This window comes from Callionymus lyra, chromosome 1 (genome assembly GCF_982586985.1).
Source record: "Callionymus lyra chromosome 1, fCalLyr1.hap1.1, whole genome shotgun sequence".
NCBI classification, from domain to species: Eukaryota; Metazoa; Chordata; class Actinopteri; order Syngnathiformes; family Callionymidae; genus Callionymus; species Callionymus lyra.
Genome location: NC_141818.1, coordinates 40,291,389 through 40,308,304, shown reverse-complemented (window position 1 = coordinate 40,308,304; position 16,916 = coordinate 40,291,389). Strand labels below are relative to the sequence as shown.

Sequence of the window (16,916 nt, the reverse complement as noted above, 5' to 3'; positions counted from 1 at the left end):
TTCAGTTGAACTTTCAAGTAGAAATATTCCTGTATAGCAGCAACTGCTAAAAAACGATAGTTGCTCAATCCCTTATTGGGAAGTTGGGGGGGTGGAGCCTATCCCAGTATCATCGGGCATAAGGGGGGGGGACACCCTGGACAGGACGCCAGTCCGCCACAGAACTTTCTTCAAAAGTGAATCAGTCGACGTCCTAAAGGTGTTACTAATCATTTCAAAACCGGTGCAGACTAATACTGCCAAGTATTAGTGATGGTTTGATGAAGCTTCATGAAGCAGTGTCATTATGTTCAGAGTCCACTAGATGGCGGTCTCTGCACTATTTTCCTTTGTTTTGATCTGTTCTAATGAAAACATAATTTTTAAACCGATTGCGCCACCTACTGACCTCTGAACAACATGGTCATCAAACCATCACTACTAAGTATTATTTAGTTATTATGGAAACTTGTGTCCAATGGTTTCTACAAATTAAATTAGACTTTTAAAGACGGTTTAAAAATAATATGATCCGAAATTCATTGTTAAAAATACAATTGATGTAGGATTTTGACAAATTCCTAACAAAACACACTCCTAACAGTAGTTGTCTGCTTTGTTAGTACCTGATATTTATCGTGCGTCCACCTTTAATAATTTTTATTTACAAAAATTGTTTTGAAACTAACATTTCACTCATCGACTTTTGATTTAATACATTTATCAACAAGACAATGTTTTAAAAATCATAAATTTAATGCCTATTTAGATTTGCTGTAACGACAATAATACTGAGGATGAACCCAAGACATGCCGAATCTTTCTTTAACGGAGGTGGAGGTTTCGTTGTGAAAGTCTGTCTTTAGAAACCAGAGAAAAGCAGAAAATGTTAACATTTTTATTTACAAACCTTTTTTTTTCGTCTTACAGGAAGTAAAAATGTAGCTACAACCTTGATTTGTGCAACAGGCGGCCACACAAACAAAAATCATGGCTTGCTGGTTGCACAGCTGCTATAGCAATAACTTTATTGGGAAAATAAAGAGGGGAACAAAAAAAAAAAAGATGGGAAAATAGAGATAATAAATCCAACGATACCAAAAAAGAAAAAATCCATCCAACGAAATATTAAAAGCACAGATCCAAAACTAGAAACCAGTCCCAAAGTCCTCACATGGAACACACAAAGAGGGGGAGACAGTGAAAGTGTGGAATGCTGAGTAGTGGACAGCCTGAGAAGGCCGTCGGGGGCGTGAAGGGTGTTCGTGGATCTCAGTCTGTTGTAGGGGAGATTAAAAAAGACGGGCAGGGGCGGGACACCTCTGCGCGGCCCGCCTGTCCAGTACAGTCCTGCCCTCGTTGCTCGCGGCTCGGGGTCGGATTCTAACAGGTGATCGGACGTTGGGGGGAAACTTCGGGGTAACTTCGGGGGTTTTGCTTTTCAGTTTTGGGCTTAATCGTCGTCTTCGTCGTCGTCCTCCTCGTCTTCCTCCTCGCCGTCTCGCTTTCTTTTCACACCGCGGGCCGATTCTGAGGAAGAACGAGTACATTTGAAAATGACTGTCGAACACCAGGTGTGTTTGTCCGTCCTTAACTTTCAATGAGTCTGTCTGGGATCACGCCTTCACACCCCAAGTTATTACTTATAACTGTGGTTCTACGAATGTACGCAACACCCTCTATGGCAGACCTGGGCTGCACCCTTTAACTGCATTTATGCCGCCCTCGTAATGTCAAAGTATGATCATGTATAAACGGTTCTAATGCATTAACAAATGTATTTTGTATTTATTATTTATTTACATTATTTACTCCTTTCTTGCATGTCATTTTTCGAGTATATATATTAATCCCTCAAAACATTTTTTTTTTTTTTAAGTAAGTTGAAGAAATGTTTTGAGGAAAAAACCCCTCATATATACAAGAATAAAATTGCATCTTATTTATCTTAATAAATGTCACGGCCTAATGACGAATGTCCCTTTTTTTTTAGGGATTTTTTTCATCTTTCGTTTTGCTTGACGGCCCCTAACAACATTCACAGAATTTAATGTGGCCCTTGAAGACTTATAATTGCCCACCTCTGGTCTAGGGCTATGCCTGGAGAAGTCACCCATAGAGGGCGTAAGAAAGCATCAAGTAGAATTATCGTTTCTTCCCCCCGGTGTCCGAACATAGCCTCGTCTTCATACAGCGTGAACTATTGTTTACTAAACTAGATAAAGATCAAGTTTTTATCTTCCTGGTAATTCAAAGCAGTTTTAGCGTCACATGAACACAGAGTATCGAGGCAAAGCAGTGAAGATCACTTGTTATTATCGCAGATTTTCCCCTTTTTCCAAAATAACTACTATCCATACCGTCTTGCTCTTCCTCGTCGTCGTCGTCGTCATCCTCATCGTCCACTTCTCCATCCTGACCGAAATCTCCTTCCTATGAAGCGCAAATATTGGATTAATCTCACGTTTCCCTTTTGATCCCTTTAGCTTCAACGTTTAACTCTAGACCGACCTCGTCGTCATCGTCCTCTCCTTCTCCCTCCTCTTCATCGTCGTCGTCGTCGTCGTCTTCGTCAAAGTCCTCCTCCTCGCCGTCCTCGTCTTCCTCCTCTTCTCCGTCTGGAGGATCACAGGCATGGTTCAACACACCGGGCGCAGGATTCGTTCCAGAAACAACGCCCCGGACGAGCTTCCTCACCCTCGTCGTCGTCGTCGTCCGCCGCGTCTCCGTCGACCTCGCCGTCCGAGTCGGACGCCTCCCTCTCGTCCACGTCGTATCCGTCCAGGTAGGTGAGCTGCGGCAGCAGCTTGAAGACGCTCTCTCTGTAGTTGTTCAGGTTCGTCACTTCACAGTTAAAAAGGTCCAGACTCTTCAGGTGTTCCAACTTTTTCTGGAGAGAACGAGTTGAGAAGCATGAGAAAACTCTACACCCTGCTTTTATTTTATGTATTTTTAATGAAAGAAGTGGTGGAAATCTTACCAAAGGTTGTAATATTATTATTATTTTTAATGACAGAAGTGGTGGAGATCTTACCAAAGGTTCTAATAATATTATGTATTTTTAATGACAGAAGTCGTGATCTTACCAAAGGTTCTAATATTATTATTTTTAATGACAGAAGTCGTGATCTTACCAAAGGTTCTATTATTATTATTATTATTTTTAATGACAGAAGTGGTGGAGATCTTACCAAAGGTTCTAATATTATTATTTTTAATGACAGAAGTGGTGGAGATCTTACCAAAGGTTCTAATATTATTATTTTTAATGACAGAAGTGGAGATCTTACCAAAGGTTCTAATATTATTATTTTTAATGACAGAAGTCGAGATCTTACCAAAGGTTCTAATATTATTATTTTTAATGACAGAAGTCGAGATCTTACCAAAGGTTCTAATATTATTATTTTTAATGACAGAAGTGGAGATCTTACCAAAGGTTCTAATATTATTATTTTTAATGACAGAAGTCGAGATCTTACCAAAGGTTCTAATATTATTATTTTTAATGACAGAAGTCGAGATCTTACCAAAGGTTCTAATATTATTATTTTTAATGACAGAAGTCGAGATCTTACCAAAGGTTCTAATAATATTATTATTTTTAATGACAGAAGTGGTGAAGATCTTACCAAAGGTTCTAATAATATTATGTATTTTTAATGACAGAAGTCGTGATCTTACCAAAGGTTCTATTATTATTATTTTTAATGACAGAAGTGGTGGAGATCTTACCAAAGGTTCTAATAATATTATTATTTTTAATGACAGAAGTGGTGAAGATCTTACCAAAGGTTCTAATAATATTATGTATTTTTAATGACAGAAGTCGAGATCTTACCAAAGGTTCTATTATTATTATTATGTATTTTTAATGACAGAAGTGGTGATCTTACCAAAGGTTCTAATATTATTATTTTTAATGACAGAAGTCGTGATCTTACCAAAGGTTCTAATAATATTATTATTTTTAATGACAGAAGTCGTGATCTTACCAAAGGTTCTAATATTATTATTTTTAATGACAGAAGTCGTGATCTTACCAAAGGTTCTAATATTATTATTTTTAATGACAGAAGTTGTGATCTTACCAAAGGTTCTAATGTGCTGATGTCTTTCAATTTGTTTCCGCTCAGGTTTAGATGTGTGAGGTTCGGGAGTTTCTCCGCTAAGACGTCGAGGCCGCCGCTGATTCTGTTGTCGCTCAACTCCAGCTGGAACGCATGAACAAAAACATTGAAGTTTCGGGGGAACAAGAACCCGCATGAGACGGTTTAACAGGTCTTACCTTTTTGAGCTTGGCTAGTTTGGGCAGGTTGGAGACTGAAATTAAGCAAACGTTTATCAGGCTGAGGAACTCCAGGTTGACGAACTCCTCCGTGAGGCCCTCGATGTTCCCTGATCGACAGTTATCCAGGACCAGCTCTAGCGCCTGCGAAGAAAAGAGAAATTCATTCTTTTTTAACATCTTGTAAACACACTTGGTTTTATCATTTTTACTCCATTTAGTTCAAAGTTTGAACTATTGTGATTATAATAAACTGTTCTTTATTTTTTAATAAACTGTGTTTCTTCACATTAGGATATTACGCTTAGTGTTTTTTAATTACGGATTCTGAAGTCGTATGACATTAAGCTTTTAGATTTAAGTTTGTTGATCATTTATTTCATTTTGTTGGTTATTTATATTCTTGAATGTTTTAATTAATGTGTGTTTAAGTCTTTCATTGTTTTAAGTGTTTAATGTCTGTTAAGTATTCATATTTTGCATCGTGGGTCAGAGAGGACCAGGATTTCATTCATGCTGTATGTCTTAATACATGCATATTTGACAATAAAATAACTTGTACTTGACTACATGTCACTGGCTGGTAAAAGTGGCCCCGAAAAGAAGACTTGGAACAGTGCGCCTTAAAATAGGCTTTTAAGAACAATCCTCCCTCCAACATTAAGAAAAAGTAAGCAAGTCATTTTTATTTATATAGCGCTTTTCCAGACCAGGGTCACAAAGCGCTTAAACAATCAAAACAATATTCAATAAAGTATATACTTTAAAGGGCACGTTAAACTGATAAAGGTAAACTCAGAGACCATTTGTCAATATAAATGTTGTTTATAAAAGTAACAAAAAACTATCAGAGTCCAAGTGAGTAATAGTATTTTATTTGATTTTAAGCAGATCATTTAAATGCACTTAGGAAATATTGTTTAATTTCAGAACACGAGTTTGTGTTAGTCAGATGGAATAAGTTCATGTTTAAATAATAATTATAATTTAAAAATTGAGAAGCTTCTCTTTAAAAAAAAAAAAGTCACATTAAAGCCGTTATTTGTACGTTAAATGGTGACGAAAACAAGATGGAAAAACAGAAAAACGAAGGCGGGGTCGAAAGATTTCAATAAACACTGGTTGCTCTACACACGCAAAAAAGTTGTTGTTCAACAGTAACGACGAAAAATTAAATAAAAAAGATAAAAATCGTCGCTAAAACAACTTAATATCGTATCGATATCGTCTCTGAATTGACACCGTCTCTGGCTCGGCGACGGTTCTCAGCGGCAGGACTCGCTGAGACCGACCCGTGCAAACGCGCCTCTGAGCCGCTAATGACAAACGCAATGACTCTCCACAGCTAGCTTAGCCACAAGCTACATGCTAGCAGCCGTTGCCCCTTTTAAACGCTGCCGTGCGGCTGCTCCCGCAGCTGTGTCCGCCATTACACTGCAGCCGCGGACACCAATGCGAAAACACCTAAAGTCAAGATTCTCTTTTTTTTTTTTTTTTTGGTTGTCGTCGCTCGACCACTTCTTGGGGGGACGTCGTCGTCGAAATAACGGTGATAATAGTTAAGAAGGTTTACAAGGGAGGTTGGAAGAAGTGCGAGCGGAAACCGAGTGAAAAAACAAAGATGGAGACAGTTCCTTTCTTCCAGCGCTTCAAAGACGACACGAATGACAACATGGCGACTCCTCAGATACAGTATGCAGTTCCCTGAGCTTTTTTTTTTAATCTTGACGTTTGAAACATGCGCTTTGCGACGATTGTTTTACAGATTAAACGGGTGTTTTTTGGGGGGATTTTCTTTTCTTTATATTTTTGTATATTTTCCTTCTCGGGAGCAGCCATAGCGTGCACCGGATATCCTCGTCACTGAGGCGGCCTAGCTCGGCTTGTTGTAGTCGCCGAGTCGAATAATAATAAAAAAAACACGAGTAAATCTTTAAAAAGATTGAACTCTAAATATAACCAGTAGTTTGTTTTTAAACACCGTGAAGTGTGTTTGCTGCGCCTTTTTCTTCAGGCTTCGGCGCAGAGACGGAGGACAATATGGCGGGAACAAGTTGTGTCGCTACATGACTGGGGGTCGCAGACTCCATTGAAAACACGATTCACGACGTTTTTTCTTTTTTGCGATTAATTCACCAAAACTATGTTTATCCCTGCGAGCCATTCTTCCCGCTTCACTATTATTTATCTTTTTTTGTAGTAGTTATCAACGTGTGCGTCTGTTATACAACACATAAGTCAATAATAACAAGCGAGAGAATATTTGACTTTTTGTTTTAATAGTATGTGTTAATAATATAATAGTTGTGTCAACTGCTGGTGCTGCTAGTACATCTATTTTTTCGTGTTTAATTTAAAAGGTATATGCATATATATATACTATTGCCACGTTACTAAAACAAATCCATTTTAAGTGAGGATTTAAAGGGAAAAATACTACTTCTTTTGGGGGAAGCTTTAGCTAGCAGCAAACATGGCTCCCACTGTTGGATATACGTCTCCGTGAATGGCCAACGTTACACGCTCGTTTTTTTTTAAGACCCACAACTACTAGCCACGAGTTTTAACCATTGTTCGATGGGTCCTCGGTCCATGTCGGACCCGGACCCGGTGGCGACCGCGGCGCGGGGCTGTGAAGCGGTTCGAGCCCCGCAGGAGATACAAGAAAAAAAGGCACCACCAGGCTCTGGGTTTTTTTTTGTGAAATAACTGGTGAATTTATCTTTTATCCTCCTGTACGCCCGAGACGGAAGCGGCGTGTTCGCGGGAGACATTTCCCGCATTATTGTGAAAACATGAAGCACATGTGGTTCTTAAAGCAAAGAAAAAGTAGCCAAGCTAGCTCTCGCTGCAAAACTATGGGCTCGCTTTCTTTTTTTAAAAAAAACAAAAAAAAAAACTCACTTCGCCCGGTGTCCTGTTTCTGAGCTCCAGCGTGATCCTCTTCTTCATTTCCATCGTGTTCTGTGGCGCTGAAACTTTTCTCTCTCTCCCGGGTCTCAGTGGGGTCTCGAGTCCAGGAGCAGTGATGCCCTAATGGAGGGAGAATATAGGACTGTATAATGAAGTGAGCCCAGCGCTAAGTTGGTCGGAGAAACCATGGAGGGAAACAAAATATATGCTCAACAGCGCCCTCTACGCCCAGAAACGCCCATCGCCTCTTAAAAGGCATTGCAGTCACACAACATGACGTTGGGCTCGACTCGCCGCTGTGCTGCGATTTAATTCCTCTACGAAACTCGTTCTTACTTACATTTATCGACATATTTTTATGTGTATAACTGAATATTGTCCTTCAAATTTTTTTTTTACCTGGTGCTTTTATTACTAAAATCGTGTTTTGTGCAATACAGTTTATATGACATTATCATTTTACTAAGAAGCTTTTAAACATTCATTTAAAAGTGATTTATTACACGAAACGTGTACTCTTAATCAACACACTTCATAGTTTTCCTCTTGCTCTGAATAATCAAAAGACATTCATTTGTAATTGTGCAGGAATGTTTCCACTCGGATGGATTTTTCAAGTTGGATTTTGTTAATCGATCGCTGAGTTTGGACCCAGACGTCCTCGTGCTAAAAAGGATCCGTACGGTGGTGTAAACAATATTCTGTGAGTTACTGCAATGTTCAATATTTTTAAATGAATATGCACATATCGGGAATCTACTATGGAGCTCAATAATGCAGGCGTTTTTGTGCATTTAAAGTTAAACATGTTGACCTCATCACAGTATTTATGTGCATTTATTTATTGTAAATATATAAATGTAATGTTTGTAAGAAAAAGATGATCATCTTCTTTGTTAAACAGGTATACATGTACTTCTTCAACCACATGCTACCCTGTGTTTGTATAATGATAAATCATATATACTTAAATATCCATCATCCTGCCTCTAATGATGCTGTGGTTGTGTTTGTCTGATCTGTTTTTAAATCAATAAACCGCTTTATTAAATGCATTGGATTTTTCAAGTCTCAAGTTCTTCCACACATGAGTGAGGAGGGGTCTATGTATTTTGCAGTAAAGAGCGCATTGTATATGCATGGGGGTTTCAGAGCCCCCGCCCCCAACCCACTTCCTGAGACAAGGATCCCTTAAGCTGGAGGACGACCGGGGTTTTCTGAAACGAATTTCCACCTCTTTTAAAAATGAAGTAATTCCCCCTGCAAGAAAAAACAATAAATTCACTATAGACTCATGATTTATCGTTGTTATGCTATTTTTAGCATCATGCACAATGAAGTACAGTAAATACAGTTAATGAAATTTGCAATGAGTAATGTCTGCCAGAAGATGGCGCTGTCGCTGACGTTTAGGGCGGCGACTGTAGCCGCTGTCAAATTATGAATAATAATAATAATAATAATATAATTTGTTTCTGGAGGAGCTTTGTTATAATTATGACCCATTTTCACACGGCCATATTAAAAATGTGTTTTTTCTTGCAAAGTACAATATGTAATTTATGTGTACATTCCGTATCCCTTGCCTTGACTCTGGATCAAGGTGAGCGACCTCTGGCTGCCAGAAATACAAATGTTGTGGTGAGCTGCACTTGTACTCTGCATGGGCCGCTTTGAATCCCATGCAAAGAAACGGGTATATATATATATATATATATATATATATTTTGCCTACTTAAATTCAACAAGTTACTTTAACAGCTTCCAAGTTGGCCTGAAAGCATTTGACAGTTTGCAGGACTTCATCTCTTTCGGACTTACAATCTTAAATGTGTTGTCGGAAGATTGAGAAACACACCCAGAGCGACCAGCTCTAGATCTGCAAGATATCACGGACTCTCCCTCCACCCATGCACCTGGGAGGAAGCACCGGGTCGGACCCAGGAGATATCATGTCTCTTATTTATTTAGGTAGGTAGGTATAACTTTATTGATCCCTCAGGAGGTCTCCTACGGGAAATTGTTTTTTCCAATTAGCCACATTAAATACAGCATTTTTTCATTAAAAAAAAATATATATATATAAAATAAGAACAAGAAAAAACAAAAACACATTTATGGGGATACCTTAATAATTCCCTGGAGGAGTTTCATGAAGAGAGAAGAATCTGAAGATCTGGACTACGACCACTTTTCACAACTACAATTCACAACTTCTGTCTGTGTTTGGGTCGGAGCAGTCCAAGCAAGGATGAAGAAAACACACAAACTCCATATTTTCTCATCATGAAAAAAAAAACATGGTTAGTGTCTCGATATCAGCTCTTAAATGTATCTCTTAAGAGCTATTTTTTCCTTCTTATCGTTACTTACTTAATTGCAATAAAATTGACCATAAACTTCATTAAACGAGTTTAAGTTCTTAACATGCATTTTATTTTCAGTACATTTATGTATCTCTCTTCTTGTGCTTAATAAACAAACCTCGCTTTTAACTAGCAGAGTGTACTATAATAAAGTTAAAAAAGTTCATTTAAATAGTTATTTTTAAACCATGTCTTGTCACACAGAAGTATTCAGTATTTCCGTTGCTCTTCACGTCTCTGTGCCAACACCTCCAGCTTTACAAATATGATAAGAGGTTCACTGTAAGAACTCTCCCAGTGCTCTGCTAATGTTTAACCAGATAAAACTTACAGGGGAGGGAAAAACAGTCAGAAGTTATTTTGGCTCCTTTTTTTTTCGGGTAGCCCGCCTTTCTTCAGTCGAAATCCATTCATACAAGGAATAACAATGGAGGAGCCGCGACAGGATTTGGAATATCAAGAGCCCAAAGAAGAGCAAGGTTTGTTGTTTTTTAATTACATGTGTTTGGATCCTCGACATTAAGTTGTGTAACTAACTTGATGATTGGCGAACACGTACATAACCAGGTAACATGGTTAGTTAAGATTTCTGCTTCTAACTTCTGTGATGTGAGATTATTGAGCGTGTATTTTTTAAATTGTATAATAATATCATCTGTCCATTGTTTGAGCTGGATTTTTTACGATTCATTTTATTCTATGAGTCTCAATAAAATAATACAGAAAAGTTGTTGAATTAAGTTGAAATTATAATTTGCTGGTCACTATTAACAAGGGTTTTCCCTCCATCCGTGAAGGTGGAATCCGCAGAAGATTGCGAGACAGAGAACTTCTGAAGAGGAAAAAGGCAGAAGCAGAAGAGAAGGAAACAAACCAGTGGGTGTTCGGGTAAATAGTTAGAGGAGATCTATTTCACGTGAAGGGTCGACATGTGTTTACACTTCTGCTTAGAAGTATTTTGTTGTGTAAATAATTTGATAAAATTGCATTTGTCTGTTTGAATATCATACTACGAAGATGTTTGTACCTGTATTGATATTATTTATGGTGCAAGAGTTACCAAACGTTGCTCTGCAGCCACTATTGGTGCTTCAGATCCAGGTCATGGACTTTGTACTATTAGTTTTGCAGAACTAGCACCAATAGTCGAATCAATGTCCACTGGTGCTGACCCTGTACCGTTTCAGAGAGGAGAGTCCACGGAAAAGAGCGAGGGCTGAAAAGAAAGGGAGCACAGGGAGGAGAGGAAGACCGAGGAAGAGTGACACACTAGAGATCCCTGGAGAAGAAGAAGAAGAAGAAGCAAGTCTGGCTGAACCTGCTCCTGTGGTCGTGCCTGCATCTGAAGGGTTGCAAACCCCTGAAGCACTGGCCATCTCTGGTGACCCTGCGCCCCTTCCAGTGCAGGGCTCGGTTCTCTCTGGTATTGTTGCTCCAGTGGGCCCAACACCTGATTTTGGTTCCCCTGCCCCAGTTCGATATATCCCCATTTTGGCTGATCCGGTCCCAATTGCTACCGTTCCACTTGACGCTACCCCAGCTCTGGCTCCATCCTCATCCGTTACAGTCGATGCTGACCCGGTCGCTCAAGTGCCAGTTGAAGCACCTCCATCTTCTGTCCCTGATGTATCTCCAAGTATAACCTCACCTCCTCAATCTCAAGAGCCGCTTCTGGTTCTGGATGAGGCCTCGGCCGTCCCCCAGGTCGTCGCTGCACCTCCGTCCATAGCATCTTCACAAGATCCAGTTTTGATCGAGGACGTGGGTCCCAGTGAGACCGAAGACTTTCCTCAAACTCAAGAAGATAAAGTGGATGAAGGTGAGCTGGTACAGGATTATCACGTTAAACCTGGACCTCATGAAAACCGTCTTGAAAACTCATCTTCTATTTCAGATGTGACATCACTGAGCAGCACCACTGAAAAGTTCTTCATGCAGCCGTCTTCACTTCCTCAGCAACAAGAGTATCTTTCTGGAAACTGATCCTGTTTAAATCCTAAATGAACCCGTAACAACAATTTCGAGAACATTCTCTGGAAGTTTTGAAATACTGAAATGTCTGATTATCTTTATCAATCTGACACAAAACAAACAAAATAAAAGAGTGTGTTTATTTATTTGTTTTGCTTCTTTGACAATAGTTTTCTACCAATATGAGCTGATTCTAATAATATTGAATTGTAGTTTCATTTTTCTTTTGTATTCAACTGCACGGCTAAAATGTTTTTTTTAAACTTGCTTTTCACTCAATAAACCATGGTGACAAATCAGTGTCATTGTTTGTATTGTGTTTTCTCTGAACAGATAGCATTACTAAATTGCATGAGTGGTGATGAAAACACTACATAGATGTTAATCCTCAACCTAAACGATTTTATATTAATTTTTTGGTAACGTTTTTCCTTGACTTCATTTATCTTTGCTCACGTCCCTTTAAAACGATGTTATGTCCACCATATAAAGTAACCGTGAGTTATTAATGTTTCAGTATTTAATACAAATTCAATGAATGTTAAGACACTTTTTTACTTGTTAAGATTTTCTGCTTCTTTCACTTTAAGCATTGTTTTTACAAGTTAAATTTTCCTTTGTTCAATTCAACTGATTTATTTAGTAATAATAATAAATTAAAAAATATATTTATGTATATTATAAATATAATTGTATTATAAGCATCGCGCGTTCGCCCTCTGCTGGTTTAAAACACGCATTGGTTGAAGGGGCTTAGTAGTTTAAAAAATAGCTATAGAATAAATAATAATCGTTTTATTGGGTCAAAATATGTCAGATTGTGAAGCGAAATCGTTTTTTTTAAAAAGAAAAAAAAGAACGCGACCTCCATAGCGACAAAGTACCACGTGACTCTTCACGTTCTTCCTGCTGACGTCACCACCGAGCGACAGAAACTTCTCCGCAACATTTTGTTTTTGTTTTCTGGAGCAAAGATGGTCTGTTCTTGCAAGTGCTGTGGTGAGCGGATTGATCAACTTCAACAGCAAGTCTCTGTGATGCGGAAAGAAATAAAGAACTTGAGGTACGACTGTAAACACACGTGGTAAAGATGCTAATGCATTGTATTTCCTTTATTATGAAAAATAAAATAGACTTAAGATGAATCTGACAGTATTGTGCTGTTTAAACTGTCACTAAAGTACCAGAAAAAATGAATAATATCGAAACCGATTATTGTCAGGATGTGGTGACATCGTTGTGAATTCCTCGTCAACAGGCAGACGTTGGACAGTGGGGTCAAAGGTCACCGCAAACACCTGGTTTCCCTCCAGGCTGCTCTGACCAATGCTGGACTCTCTGGATCAGGTAAAAGTCCACAAGTGGTCAAATCCTCACCAAAGGACAGTTTGGAACAAGGTACGTAACAACAAGACGTGTTCGTTCATCATCAGTCGAGTACTGAGGTTTATACAGAAACTTAAGGAAATAAGTTATTTCAAACAATTGCCTTTGGAACCTATTTTAATTTTCCTTAAACTACTGAGTCAAAAAAAAACTACTGGTTAAACCTTCGACATATCCTGTTGATAGTTGACAGAGTTAATACATTTAAATTAAGTTGGATTAAAACTGTGCAAATCAGATAATTACATATGAATATGGTTTCAAACAAAAGAAGAAGGTAGTATTTTTGGTTAATATTCAACTTACGAAACTTGTGGAAATAATATATATATATATTTTTCAAGATTCTGTATAATTTTGGAGTTAAAAAGTGAAGTCAATCGTAGGTTTTATTAGGATAAAAAAAGGAAACTATAGGAAATATATTTTTGCAATGCAATGCTACATGTGATAATTACAAGCTAAAGAATACTCATTTTCAAAAGAAATTTGAGTATGAAATAAGTATTTCCAGCTTAATATATATATCTAAAAAATCAAATAAATAAAGGATTAAATCTGCAATATTCTGTCTTTTTTCAAGGAAAAAAACGGTTGTTTATTTATAAAGCAACGTTGATGATATAATAAAGTACGTGTTGTAACAGGAAACATCCAAACGGTGCCGATCGGTTTCATCAGTTCCTGCTTCTCTGTCAAGAACGCGACTCCGAGACAGCCCACCATTTGTGGCCCCTCCAGGGCGGAACTGCGCCTCGAGCAAAGCGTCTTCAACAATCCCGATCACGCGCTCGTGGGACTGGAGCAGTACTCCCATGTCTGGTAGGCTCCGACTCCATCACTTTTTAAACTTTAAAATAAATGAAAATCTCAACCCACGTACTTTACAAAAGGTCAGTTATATGAAATGAACCTCACAAGTTTCCCCCCACCCCATGTCTTCGAAGGATCATCTTCCTTTTCCACAAAAATGGTCACCTGAGCTACAAGGCCAAGGTGAAGCCGCCTCGACTGAACGGTCAGCGAGTCGGCGTCTACTCCACCCGCAGTCCTCACCGACCGAACGCTTTGGGCTTGACTCTGGCGAAGTTGGATAAAATCGTGGGTGAGTAGAAATAACAACGTGGGAAGATTATTCTGTCCCTAAATATTTTTTTTATTTGACAACACATTTCAGTTGAAAATATAATTTCTGAGCGAAATATGTTCAGAAGCAGGAGTTGAATGTCTTTATTAGGGATATGATGATGCAGCTTTTTCCTTTTCAATGGACAATAGATGGCGCTATTGGCTTAAAACAATAGGGGGGTTCCTTAAAATAGCTGTTAAAACGAGGGCTGTCCAGTGAGCTCTGAAGACTTCATGAAGGTTCATCAGTACTTCTCTAACCGTTCTTCATTTCCAGGAGACACGGTTCATCTGTCGGACATTGATATGATTGCGGGCACCCCGGTGTTGGACATCAAACCTTACATACCGGACTACGACTCCCCTCAAGCGAGGGCGCTTCACGGCGTCCAGCTCTGCAGATCCAGCAGCGACGGTCAAACGGATCGACCGAACCACGACGACGACGTTGAGGATCAATGCCAAGAAGAGAAAACTGAAGACTTAATGGAGGATTTGTCAGCAACTGCACCAGCAGTTCCACAGAACGAAGACCTCCTCAGCGTTCTAGAGGAGGTGAAGGCCTACCTGACGGAAGGTGACCCCTGTTGTGTTTCGGGGCCACGGTCCAATGGGCCGCCCGGACAGTCCGAGGAGCTGCTGCCGCGCTACAGGGAGGAAGACTACAGCACCATCGCCGGCTGGATCAGAGAGCCTCCGGTTTCTTGTCTGGAGGTTCGCTTCACACCTCTGGCCCAGGAACAGCTGGCAGAGTTTATTCCAGGTCACCACCCAGGTAAGCTGCTCCAACAATCAAAGAAAATAAAACATTATTATTATGAAGCTTTCAATGAGCAAAGTATGTATTATTTAATTAAATGTCATTCGTAATGTTGTCGAGAGAATAATCTGTTATTTTTTATTAGTTATAGACTCCAGTGTATGTTCATTTTAATGTAACGACTGGAGCTCAGCTGTCTTTGTTTTCATCTTCATCCAAAAAGAAGTTAAAAACATCCAAATCCCTCCATAATCTGTAACGTCCCTCTTGTATTGAAGCCTCGACATGAAAGATTCCCAAAAGGAAATTGAACGATATTTAAGCTTGTTCCCTATCCTTCGATGCCATCCTCCTCACTCCCCTGAGGATGAAGCACCGAAACCCTGGGGGGGGGGGCGAGCCTTATCTGCTGCGGCCCCCCACACTCTGGAACTCACTCCCTCAACCTATCAGGAACTCCGACTCACTCCTCAAAACGCACCTGTTCAAAACTGCCTTCTCTTGATTGTCTTCTCCGTCTTACAAAATCGTGTGTGTATGTTTATCCTTCTTGCAAAGCGTCTTTGCGTGTCCCAAAAAGCGCTATATAAATGTGATGTTTATTATTATTATTATTATATTGTTTTTAGCTAAAGATCCCAGGCAATAATTATAAATCGTGTTGAGACGCTTGCAGTGTTTAAATGAGTAAACACTTCAAGCAGTAACTGAGAGTTCTTCAGAATGGACGTTACGGACGAGCAGTATGGAGGTATTGGGTGTTTTTAAGAGTATTTTTGGACGTAGATGAAGACAATTTAGCTCCAGTCGCTACATTAAAATGAACAAACATTTTTGTGTATAACTCTAAAAAGGAACAGTTTACTCTGAAAATAATCCCAACCCTTAGTCGACATGAGGGTGAGTAGAAAATGAGTGTAATTAGAATTTTTTTTTAGTGAATCATTACCTTATATCGCCCTTTAACGGCTCCAAAATAAGCAAACCCGACCTCAAACAACCCCTTCACCATCTTTCAGGAACACCAGGAAGCGGGAAACCAAAGTTCAAGTTTCTCAGGAGTTCGGAAGACGCCGTCGCCGCCATCAAAGGAGTTCTGTCAGCCGACCCCCGTTCGGTTTACAGGAGGACTCGCTGCAGGGATCGACTCTTCTTCTTCACCTTGGACACGGCTGACATCACCTGTTGGTTTGGAGAAGGATTTGCAGAAGTGCTGCAAGTCAGACCTGTGGAAGGAGACACTTGAAGCTGAGACGTTGGAATTGAACGAAAGAGTTGTTTGATTTTTAATAAATAATCTTGTATGAAATTAAAAAAGAACTGTGATGTCTACACTATATATTGCATTGTCATTTGTCATCCTTCTCATTAAAGCTATCAAACGGATGAAGTCTCATGTTGTGAAGCTGAAATATGAAAACGTACTAAGAAAATTTGTATTTGTGTCGGAGAATTTCAAATATAAATTAGGACACACTTTAAAAGTGTCTTTTAACCCGTTTGGTTACAATAAACAAATTAAGAGCATATTTTAATATATAAGTAAGTAATTAATATTAAAAGAGCGTTTTCCAGACCAGGGTCACAAGGCGCTTAAATAATCAAAACAATACTCAAAAAAATATATACTTAAAAGATCAAGATGTATTTTTTTAAAGGCTATATATATATATAACACTGTCATCAGTGAGCAGAGAAGCAGAATGAGTGCAAGAATGCTCCTTCCCAGGTGCAAAACAAATAGACTCAAGGACTCGTGCTATTAGATTGTTTAATTCTGAGTTCGGGGGCAGGAGTGGAGTAAAAGTATCATGATGTTCTGTTCTATGTTAGTCTTTGTATCCTTTGTCTTTGTTATTTTTCTTTGATCTATGTTCTTTATTGTTACCTTTAGACTTAGATTGTATCATCTTGTTCTTTGTCTTTATTTCTCTTTGTTCTTGTTCTTATTTTATTTTGATTATTTCTTATGAAAAAATGCTGTATTTGCTGTGGACAATTAAATATATATATACACAATATATGTACACAATATATGTTACAGTCTCATTTTGCAAAAATTAGAACGTTGGGTAAACAGTAGCATCCATGTCCTGTAGGGGCAGCAGCGCGCCCTCCCAGTGTC

At 39.0% G+C, this 16,916-nt stretch overlaps 3 protein-coding genes and 1 long non-coding RNA gene across 5 annotated transcripts; 3 read left to right on the top strand and 1 right to left on the bottom strand.

The window, feature by feature from the left end:
• Nucleotides 1–863: 863 nt before the first annotated feature.
• On the bottom strand, nucleotides 864–7,311 carry anp32b (acidic nuclear phosphoprotein 32 family member B). Its single transcript, XM_087807320.1, has 7 exons — nucleotides 7,172–7,311; nucleotides 4,268–4,411; nucleotides 4,071–4,193; nucleotides 2,677–2,869; nucleotides 2,491–2,597; nucleotides 2,340–2,412; nucleotides 864–1,509 (listed from the first exon to the last, which is right to left on the bottom strand). The coding sequence occupies exons 1-7, from the start codon at nucleotides 7,223–7,225 to the stop codon at nucleotides 1,433–1,435; spliced, it is 771 nt and encodes a 256-aa protein (XP_087663446.1). The 5' UTR covers nucleotides 7,226–7,311; the 3' UTR covers nucleotides 864–1,432.
• On the top strand, nucleotides 4,419–8,235 carry LOC148089490 (uncharacterized). The gene is made up of 2 exons (XR_015713308.1): nucleotides 4,419–5,959; nucleotides 7,271–8,235. It is a non-coding gene; the product is annotated as an uncharacterized LOC148089490 (long non-coding RNA).
• Nucleotides 8,236–9,379: 1,144 nt separating this feature from the next.
• Nucleotides 9,380–11,817, top strand: hemgn (hemogen). 2 transcript variants are annotated; one of them, XM_087784109.1, is made up of 5 exons: nucleotides 9,380–9,483; nucleotides 9,931–10,025; nucleotides 10,344–10,422; nucleotides 10,734–11,365; nucleotides 11,441–11,817. In XM_087784109.1, the coding sequence occupies exons 1-5, from the start codon at nucleotides 9,467–9,469 to the stop codon at nucleotides 11,527–11,529; spliced, it is 912 nt and encodes a 303-aa protein (XP_087640235.1). In that variant the 5' UTR covers nucleotides 9,380–9,466; the 3' UTR covers nucleotides 11,530–11,817. The 2 variants fall into 2 exon arrangements, with proteins under 2 accessions (XP_087640235.1, XP_087640244.1); XM_087784118.1 differs by lacking the exon at nucleotides 9,380–9,483 and having other exon boundaries at nucleotides 9,817–10,025; nucleotides 10,344–10,434.
• Nucleotides 11,818–12,452: 635 nt separating this feature from the next.
• trmo (tRNA methyltransferase O) lies at nucleotides 12,453–16,177 on the top strand. The gene is made up of 6 exons (XM_087784096.1): nucleotides 12,453–12,580; nucleotides 12,776–12,915; nucleotides 13,551–13,725; nucleotides 13,851–14,008; nucleotides 14,309–14,806; nucleotides 15,811–16,177. The coding sequence occupies exons 1-6, from the start codon at nucleotides 12,492–12,494 to the stop codon at nucleotides 16,035–16,037; spliced, it is 1,287 nt and encodes a 428-aa protein (XP_087640222.1). The 5' UTR covers nucleotides 12,453–12,491; the 3' UTR covers nucleotides 16,038–16,177.
• Nucleotides 16,178–16,916: the final 739 nt, after the last annotated feature.